The sequence below is a fragment of the Pundamilia nyererei genome, unplaced genomic scaffold (assembly GCF_000239375.1).
Source record: "Pundamilia nyererei isolate P.nyererei 1_Seehausen unplaced genomic scaffold, PunNye1.0 scaffold00130, whole genome shotgun sequence".
Classification (NCBI taxonomy): Eukaryota; Metazoa; Chordata; class Actinopteri; order Cichliformes; family Cichlidae; genus Pundamilia; species Pundamilia nyererei.
In genome coordinates this window covers 926,485-936,054 of record NW_005187531.1, presented here as the reverse complement: position 1 = coordinate 936,054, position 9,570 = coordinate 926,485, and the positions used below count along the sequence as shown (strand labels likewise).

The following is a 9,570-nucleotide window of genomic DNA, read 5'->3' as shown; positions in this document are numbered from 1 at the left end:
GTGTGTGAATGGGTGGATGACTGGATATGTAAAGCGCTTTGGGGTCCTTAGGGACTAGTAAGGCGCTATATAAATACAGGCCATTTACCATTTCTCGATCTGTGTGTGTGTGAAGTGCATTTTTAAAAAGAGTTAAAGAGGGAATGTTTTCTGTTACATCAGCAAATCAGATGTGTAATCTAAATTGGGTGATCCTTCAGAAGTGTGGTCACATGACACAGCTAAAATATAAACGGAAATAAACTCAGAGGCATATTTCATAGTGCATCACGGGCAGTTAGTTCTACATCTGGCTAATGAATGAGGCTTTGTGAGTGAGGTCGTCTGACCCTCTGAGAGAACCCGCAGTCAGCTGATCTACAGTCCTCTGGTCATGAGTGGCAGACGGGGCGTTCCTCAGGGGGAAAAACTTCTGGCGTCAGTCCCAGAAGTCTGAGGAGACAGCGCCGTTTGGGTCCATGCAGCACACAGGAGCATGGAAAGTAGTTTAGCTTAACTTTCCTTATTTACGTTTCTGGTGGTGGCAACAGTGGAAAGGGCCAGAAAAACAAATCCATGTGATTGAAGACTTGCCTTATCATTAAGACATGTCTCAAGTTTAAAGATCACCAGCAATCACCAAAAACAAGCACAGAGAAATTTAGAAAGAACAAAACAGGAAGTGTGCTTTTACACAGCATCAGATAAAGCTTAATGAAAAGTGAATATGCAGATTGTGCACATCAGTTTCCTTTATATTCTTATCTCTTTTGTCAGTTTCCTTTTTTTTCTTCCTTTTTATAACTCTGGCTTGTTTGACATGATAACCACAAGATCCTGATTTATATTTGTCGTTGTTTATCAGCTGTCAGTGTTTTTGGTGACTGACTATTTCAATTAGAAGCATAAAAACAGATAAACTAATCATTTTTTAAAGGAAATGCTTTCATAAACCGAACCTACACTTAATTATATCACTGTTTTACCCACTTCCTGTTGGTGACTTAAGTGTTGAAACTTTAACTCACTTGTGATAGTTGGGTTTGAAGCGACCCCACCTCTGCGGCTGATGACACAACTGAAGTTGAGCCTGTGCTGTCTTGAGAATCTCTATATACTCCAGCAGCGTCTGTGTCCACAAGAGATGGTGATACAATGCGGTTATTATACAGCAGTGGGACTGAGAGCCATGTCATGGGGGCGCAGATCTTCTATGCCGCCAGGCCTGTCACACAATAGTAATTCAGATCATTGCCTGAGTATGAGCTTTTTCCATTTATTGTCTGTCACAAGCAAAAATCTTTCCACGTGAAACACAGTACAGATAATGTAAAGTCTCTCGGTTTTCATTAGACTCTGCTGGCTCAGTGCTGAAGCACGTATAATGTTGCGCTCTAACCCGTGCGATAATGTATTTTTTGCTTTGATACAACATATTCTCTAACGCTAAACCAGCTTGTTCATGTGAACGCAGCGCTCACCAGGTCAGGATGTGGTATACCATGTAGCACACGCCTGTGTTTGATTCGTCCTGCTCTCAAAGGCAGTGAAATTCAAATTAATGAAGTTTTAACAACAAAAAAACATTTACAGTAAGAAGTCAATTTAATGCAAAGTTAAAGGAGAGAAAGGGAGTTTTCTTCATGTCAGCAATCTCTTCAATCACAAGCAGCTTTCATTTCCAAATGAAGTAGCTGTTGTATTGTTCACAAACGTAGCTCTATCCTAAAACTACAGGACATCTGCAAGCTGCTTTGCAGACCACGCCCACCCCGACACATGTTTTAATGCTGATTCAATCAGTCTCATATCTGCTTTCTTTGATGCCTGCTCTGTTTTCTACAGGAGGTCTTACTGCTCTGACAGAAGAGTGTGAAAGTCACAGAACAGAGCCATTGTACCAACTAGAAATCAGAGCAGAAGGAAGTTATTTTTTTTACTGTAGCGGTGCTTCCTGGGCCTAAAGATCTGACTCTTAAAATAAAATGTTTGTCATTCTTCTTCGGAGCTCTATTATTGGAATGTATGTCCTTTTTTTTTTTTTCATAGCACAAGTTGAGTAATGTTTTCTTTCCTCTTGTTTTGGAGACAGACACCAGCATTTAAGGTGTTTAACTTTGTTAGGACCTGAGTCTGCAGTGAATCATAATCGCTGGCAAGTTCACACTAATCCACCAAACAAAGAACCAAGTGTGTTGAGACGTTCAGAGGAGAAAGTGTTTATGTAGGTTAAACTGGCAGGGGATCGTCACCACCTTAGTTTGAGATCAGGTCAAGACAGAACTATCTCACCCACGTTTGCATGGAAATGTTTCATGCTCCTCAGAGATGAGGGCCTGATGGCTTTGGTAATCCACAGTCTCTCATCTATAACCACCATGAAGTTGAATGCTTGGTGAATTTTTCCTCAAGCACCATCATGAGGTCAGACCATGAATGGGAGCACTTCTATGTTTTCTAAACAGCACAGCATGTGCCTCTGCATATTATCTGCTTACTAATTGATATCTCTGTTCGGATCAGATGCCGGGCCTGGGCCTCTCCCTGACTGCGGTGGACTCGGGGCTCGTGTCGGCTCTCCGGCGGGACCAAACGTCCCTCACCTTGTTCCTGTCCTCTCCTGATGGCAACACTGTGGCAGGGACCGGGGTCATCCTCTCCTACTCCAGCACCGGTAACACTTGAACTGTCCTCCAGTACAAAATACACCAGTGTGCTTCTCTTCTGACTTGTTTCACTGTCTTTGAATGTTGCCTGAGAAGCACAGAACAGGAAAGTAAAAGGAGAAGAAAGCAAAAACTTTGGACATTAACTAAAACAAACCATGTCAGCACAGTGTGATTGTCACTGGAGGAAACCTGAGCCGACCACGAGCTTGTATTCGCACTGATTTGGTTTACCTCCACTGGGTGTTGAAACCTATTTTAATAAGTCATGTTGACATAGCAGAATGACTCTCAGCCTTCCTCCTATTGGCCCACCACGTCCAGTCCAGCGTCTAACAGTGAATGTGTTCTGTGTCAGATCCAGTTCCAGGAGCGTGCAATATGGAGTTTGACCTGGAAATTGACCCAAACATCTACATCCACTACAATCTCTATGAGACCACGATCCGTTTTGCACCTGCCAACCTGGGATATGAGAGGTAGCACATGACACCGACTCTTACTGTTTTCTTCACTTCCTGTTCAGCCTGTTGAGCCACAGGCATCAGCGGCTCTGTACAGAGATCACATTTGCCGCGCGCTATCGTCAAACCACCTCCGTTTGTTTTCTTTGAAATGATCTCGTGCTCTCTCTCTCTCTCACTCTCTCACACACACACACACACACACACACACACACACACAGCCTCACCTTCTCACGCTTTGCTTTGTATATCAGTGCCACAGAGTTGTCCTGAAATGGTTTTGCTCACTTACACACAGTCATTTCCTGTTTGGTCTGTGGAGACTCTATTCAAATTTTAATGTGAAAGGTTTCGGGGGAAAACATGCATCTTATTTGCTTGTAGATAATATGTTTGTTAGACAGTGTCACACTTTTTTTGGTTTTGTTTTGTTGGTTTTTTTTATATTTCAAGCATCACGCATGTAACATGGTAAATGGTTTTGATATAGTTGCTAGAGTGGTTTAACTTTAAACACTAAAGGTTGGTTTAGTGATGCGTTAGAAACTCTTCTTGTCTGACATGTCTAACTGGAGTTATGTGTTATTATATCATGTGATCAGTCGGCCTGGTGACCACTCCCTCTAAGCTAAGATTCAGGTCTTAGCTGTGCTACAGGTTTTGAAAAAATGTAATACTCTGAAAAAATGAAAACAAAATTGTGTTGATCCAAAGATAAATCTATGTTGCTCCTGTCCGTCAGAGATGGAGCTCCTCCAGCCTGCAGCCAATCCACAGGAGCCGACACGCGCTGGCGGCTGCAGTACGACATCTACCAGTACTTCCTGCCTGAGAATGACCTGTCAGAGCGCAGCCTGTTCACCGGCTTTCAGGCCGTGGCCGACAAGCAGGGCATGATGGAGAACGGCAAACGGGTATGCAACGTGAACGCAGCGGATGCCGAAGATTAGCAGTCGAATGTGCCGGAGCTGCGTGTTTACGAGTCTCCTGCCTTTTCCTCTCTGTGTCTCCCCGCAGGTCATGACGCTGGAATCGACAGATGTGAGCTCGATGGTTTTCAACTCCATCCCCGGTCAGGGCATAATCTACTCTGTGATCGTTAGAGACCCGCTGTTGAACACCTCGGCCTCTTACGTGCCCGCCCACACCTACGCCTGCAGCTTCAATTCCACTCTAGACAGCTGCCAAACTCTAGGTGAGCTTCTGAGCTCTGTCGAAAACTCGATGCTATTGAAGCACGGATTTCTGACTGTATAAATGACTGATTTATTTTAACTGCGGTTTGTAAATGATTTTTCAGGGAAGATATCTACAAAAATCTTCTTCACCATCACTGGCTTGGCAGGGCTGTTTGTCTGCTTCTTTGGGCATCGGTTCTTTAAATGTGGTGAGTAGTTAGTTCTTGTTTTGTGTGGCTTTGGTGCTACAGTATCCCAGTGCATGATGGTCAGTCTGTGTAGTATTAATACTACTACAGTCAGGACATTTGTGAGTATATAGCTCTGAATGCAGGATACTAATCCAGCGTGAGTCAGATTTTTTTGTTGATTTGTGTCAGTAACTTTATTGGTATCGATCGGTCCACATGGTCATCTTTGTAGCTGATGAAACTTCAGGTTTCAGCCACTCTTTAGTCTTAAGCCTTTAAAGCTTCCTCTCTAGACTCTGAAGCTCTCTGCCAGTTGTTTATTTTATAAACAAGAGCCTCCCATCACGGGTCGTTACATGGTCAGCAGAGAGAATTATGGGGTCAGAAGCTGTTTTAAAAAAATATATATATAACTTCATCATAGAAACTAAACAAAGAAAAAGCCTCAATTGCACACAGAGCTGCTGCAACATCTTCTCAGCCCTTCACTCTTCAGTCGGTGGGTTTTAGCAGTGGCGTGCCTCTCATGTGGTCTCCCTGGCGTGTCACGAACAAATGCATTTGTTCCAAACTGAACCCATCACTGTGATCGGCCCCTGCTGCCAGTGCTTCTAATTAATCTGATAATGACAGACACAGTATGTCTCCTCGGTCTGAGGAGAATTTGTTATTCCGGAGCACGAGGCTTCATGACGTCCCAGGAGCTGGAATTTCAGTAGCTTTAACAATGTTTGTGTGAAATGTGAAGAGAATGAATTGCTGTTATCTTATGTGTGGTTCTTCTTCTCTCTCCTCCCTCTGACTTTTGTTTCTTGGGCCCTGTTTCCACCTCTCCTGAACCCCACAGAGCTGTTTTGCATGGGATTCAGCTTTGCAGCCTTTTTGTTCTTCATCCTCATCACGAGGACCACAGAGCTGGACTATGACAGTAAGTCGGGGGGGGGATTCTAGGCTTTCAGTCCTTTCACATGATGTGCAGCATTTCATGCTTTTCACTGCTGTCTGTGTCTTTCTCTGTGCAGTCCGTCTGACCCTGTCGGCCGTGCTCGGCGTGGTGGGCGGGATCATCCTGGTCATGATATGGTGGCGTTTCGGTTCAGTCGTGGCCGTGGTCGTGATTGTGGTCGGCCTGATGCTCGGCTTCCTCCTCGCCTCCGTTGTCCTCTTCACTCCATTAGGTACGGAATAAATCTGGCTTTTGTTGTGTGTCGTTGACTCTTCAGTACCGTGAGAAAAAGCTACAGCTTATTGTTAAACGCTTCATGTTCCATAAGTTTCTGTGTGTCGTGGTCTTTCTGCAGGAGACATCAATGTGTTCAGGAAATCCGACGCTGTTTTCTGGGTGACGTTCTGCTGCGTCACGCTCATCGTTCCACTCTTTTTCGTGCGTTGGCCCAGAGAGGTAACTGATTTAACGTTTCAGAAGCTGGAGGTGTTTAAAGGTTTTTAGCGTCACCTGGTGGTCATGTCAAGAATGACATCTAGGTCAACAGCAGGTACCAGAGACTGTAAGGGTCTAATGGTGCTTAATCCATCATTATTTCATTCATCATTCATGTCCTGTTTCAATCAACTTCGCACTTTGCTGCATTGCTGCCTGGCTAGAATAATAATTTCAGTTTTATATAACATTTAAGTTACACAGCCCAAAATGATCGAACAAGTGTGTTCACAAGATAAATTCACTATTTTTGGAGAAATGGCACGGTCCAAAGCACAATTACAACACACAGAGTGCAGCATTGATTTTGCAAGCCTTCATAGCTCAAACAGTAAAAATCATGTGTGTGTTTCAGGGAAACATCACCACATGTGGCATCGTTGGCGCTTACGCTGTGGTTCTGGCTGTCAACGCCTACATTTACACAAGCCTCTCTTACATCACCCTGAATATCCTCAAGCGCTTGCTCAACAACACCTTCAGTGCAGTGTTCACTGACGTGCCGTTTCAAACCATCGGTGAGTACACGAGTGAATGTCAAGAGCTCAGCAAAGTTGATTTACTGGCCTTCAACTAAAACTCTCTGGTTTCCTTTTGACCAGATTACATCATGATCACAGTGTGGGTGGTGCTCAGCGTGTGCGGCATCGTCCTGCAACTCTACCGCGAGCGCTCCCGGCCGTTCTTCCCGCCCAGCCCGTACCTCATGTGGCAGCAAGAACGCGAGCGGCGCAAAACTAACGTCCTGGACCCGAGCCACCACTTCCCCTCTCTGCCCAGCCGCCTCCTGGCACGAGTGCGGCAGCTCACCATGCGCACTGAGCCGGTGGGAGAGCACACACCACTGCTACTGTAAACCCAGGACACATTCAATGGGTGAGGTTACGTTTGACCTTGGGAGCCTCAGGCTGCCAAGTTACAAGGACACCAGAGCCTGATTGGACAGGTGCTGAGGCTCCAGCTCAGATCAGCTGATGGAACTTGGGCCTTAGTAAAAAGTGACATTACAGACCTCAAGCAGAAGGAGCGACTTCCTCTGAAAACTAACGCCACTTTTATCAAACACTTTAAGACATTTTAACAATCACAGAGGAGGGACTGAAAGAGTTGCCTTAATTATCTTTTGAATGTCTGAGATGCTTGTTTTGATGCTTCATGTTGCTTCTGCTCAGTTTACCGTCAGCACTGAAGTCCCAAACCACTAACAGTTCACAAAGTAAGGCGTCTCATCTCAAGTTACTCAGATTATTTCCATCAGCACAGTTTTTTTTGTTTGTTTGTTTGTTTTTAAATGACAAAACAGAAGATATGTGTTTCCTCGGTACATGGTGTAGACCTGCTGACCACTACTGTCATGGAAAACTTTAATATGGAAGTCTCATGAGCCACTTTAAGCTCTAACTGGACTCCTGCAGGTCACAAAAGACATTTTAATACATTTTAAACAAAAAGAATAATAAATCAAGATTTAATATTTATCCAAATGTGTGCCATATATGAATGTTTTAACCTGTTTGCTTATCTTGATTGGACTGAAGTCATGCAGTCCTGTCACTCTTTTTGTACTTTGCACACTGGATTTTACACTTTTTTTTAAATTCCTCTCGCTTTAATGGTGCTGGCTGATTTCCTGTGAATCTGTTGTGCCACAACTTTTCTCAGGGCTTCACACTCAGCTTGAAGACTACTGATGAGACAGCTGATGAACTCTTTCGCCTATAAGTCAACAGGAGTTTGTTAGGATTTCAGAACTGTTCACATGACTTTTATAAATGGCATCCAGATCTGTTTTAAAAGATAAGGTCAGTTGTAAATTGTAATTTAATGTGTTTTGATATTTAATAAATGCCTAGAGGTAAGAACGCATCTCTTGTCTGATTGTTCCCCAGACAAAGGTGTTCTGATGATTTCTTTCTTCCATCATGTTTCTGACTTTCATCTTCATGAAGATCAATATAAGCTCTATAGAGTAGTAATGGGATGTATCTAAAAGTAAAGACAATTCCTCTCCATTGTTGTTGCATTTTAGCTCATTGTTTTAATGAGATATATATTATAGTTAAATATATTATTAGATATATTTTGTCACAGCTGAAGTTAATTTCATAGTTCATTCATTTCATAGTGTCCCAATACTGGATTGATGAAACTAGTACATTTTCTCAAGAACATTTTTAGGCTTCATGCAAGGATTGTTAGAGGAATGTAGATTCATCCATCTGGGGGGGTTTTCTGGTGTCGTCCTCACCTAAGAAGGCAGGTAAGGTTTAATATATGTGAGATGTATGCATACAGGTGCTGGTCATAAAATTAGAATATCATTGAAAAGTTGATTTACTTCACAAATTCCATTCAAAAAGTGAAAGTTGTATAATGAATACATTCAGTTTACACAGACTGATATATTTCGAGTATTTATTTATTTCAATTTTGATGATTATAACTGACAAGTAATGAAATGAATGGGTTTTTTTTCACAATCCTCTCCAGCGAGTGGTTATCCCTATTGCTTGTATGCTTTTTTTCTACCACATCTTTTCCTTCCCTTCGCCTCTCTAGTAATGTGCTTTGACACAGAGCTCTGTGAACAGCCAATGACCTTTTGTGTCTTGCCCTCTTGCAAGGTGTCAATGGTCGTCTTTTGGACAACTGCCAGGTCAAGCGTCTTCCCCGTGATTGTGTACTCTACAGAACTACACTGAGAGACAATTTAAAGGCCTTTGCAAGTGTTTTGAGTTAATTATCTGATTCAATATTGAACCTTTTCTCAAAATTCTAATTTTCTGAGATACTGAATTTTTCATTAGTTGTCAGTTATAATGATCAAAATTAAAAGAAATAAACACTTGAAATATGTCAGTCTGTGTGTAATGAATGTACACGTTATACGACTTTCACTTTTTGAATGGAACTGGTGAAATAAATCAACTTTTTGATGATATTCTTTTGATGATAATTTTATGCCTAGCATCTGTATATATGTAGCCTCCGCTTCTTCGTCTCTCAGAGGTGAGCTCTGTCCATGGTGCTGATATAAATTACAGGTGTAGCTCATACGGGTCTTTAGGGCATATTGGTGCTCGAGACAAATGTATTGCTGTGTGAAGTTTTTGTGGCTACACTTCATTATATACTTCAATTCAGTTTTATTCATATGGTGTCAAATCACCACAGCAACTTTAGAGTGCTTTACGTTGTAAAGTTAACAATCAGGTGATCTACGAGCCAGCCTTTGTGACGGTGGGAATGAAAAACTCCTGTTTCACAGGAAGAAACCTCCTCAAAACTCTATGAATACAAATATCAGCTTTCCCCCCACAATTCTTTGTCTAACCAAACATTGTATACTTCAAACTGCTGTTTGAAGTATACAATGTTTGTGCCCCTTAAGAAAATGGCCTTTAAAACGCGCAGACACTCACACAATTCAAACTAGGAGCCCGAGTGCCGCGAGTCCCTCGACCATTAACTCTAATGTTATCTTTTCTCTCGTCTCTTAAGCAAAAGCAGAAGCGAAGGCAGTTTTTAAACTGCGATTTCTCTGCTGTGTTTGGTGTCGTCGACACAGGTAAAGTAACATGTCCTTGTGCTCGTAGTGTGAAAGGTTTTACATAGAGAGCTGCACCCGAGAAGTCACGAAACGTGCAGATG

At 42.7% G+C, this 9,570-nt stretch overlaps 1 protein-coding gene across 1 annotated transcript in view; it reads left to right on the top strand.

The window, feature by feature from the left end:
* Window positions 1-7,778, top strand: part of tm7sf3 (transmembrane 7 superfamily member 3) — a 13,899-nt gene extending 6,121 nt beyond the window's left edge. The window contains exons 3-12 of the mRNA XM_005743311.2: window positions 2,503-2,653; window positions 3,004-3,124; window positions 3,852-4,023; window positions 4,127-4,304; window positions 4,410-4,496; window positions 5,326-5,406; window positions 5,501-5,656; window positions 5,780-5,880; window positions 6,275-6,437; window positions 6,522-7,778. Of these exons, the coding sequence (XP_005743368.1) occupies window positions 2,503-2,653; window positions 3,004-3,124; window positions 3,852-4,023; window positions 4,127-4,304; window positions 4,410-4,496; window positions 5,326-5,406; window positions 5,501-5,656; window positions 5,780-5,880; window positions 6,275-6,437; window positions 6,522-6,775 (1,464 nt within the window). The 3' untranslated portion in view covers window positions 6,776-7,778. The remainder of the gene's footprint in view (window positions 1-2,502; window positions 2,654-3,003; window positions 3,125-3,851; window positions 4,024-4,126; window positions 4,305-4,409; window positions 4,497-5,325; window positions 5,407-5,500; window positions 5,657-5,779; window positions 5,881-6,274; window positions 6,438-6,521) is intronic.
* Window positions 7,779-9,570: the final 1,792 nt, after the last annotated feature.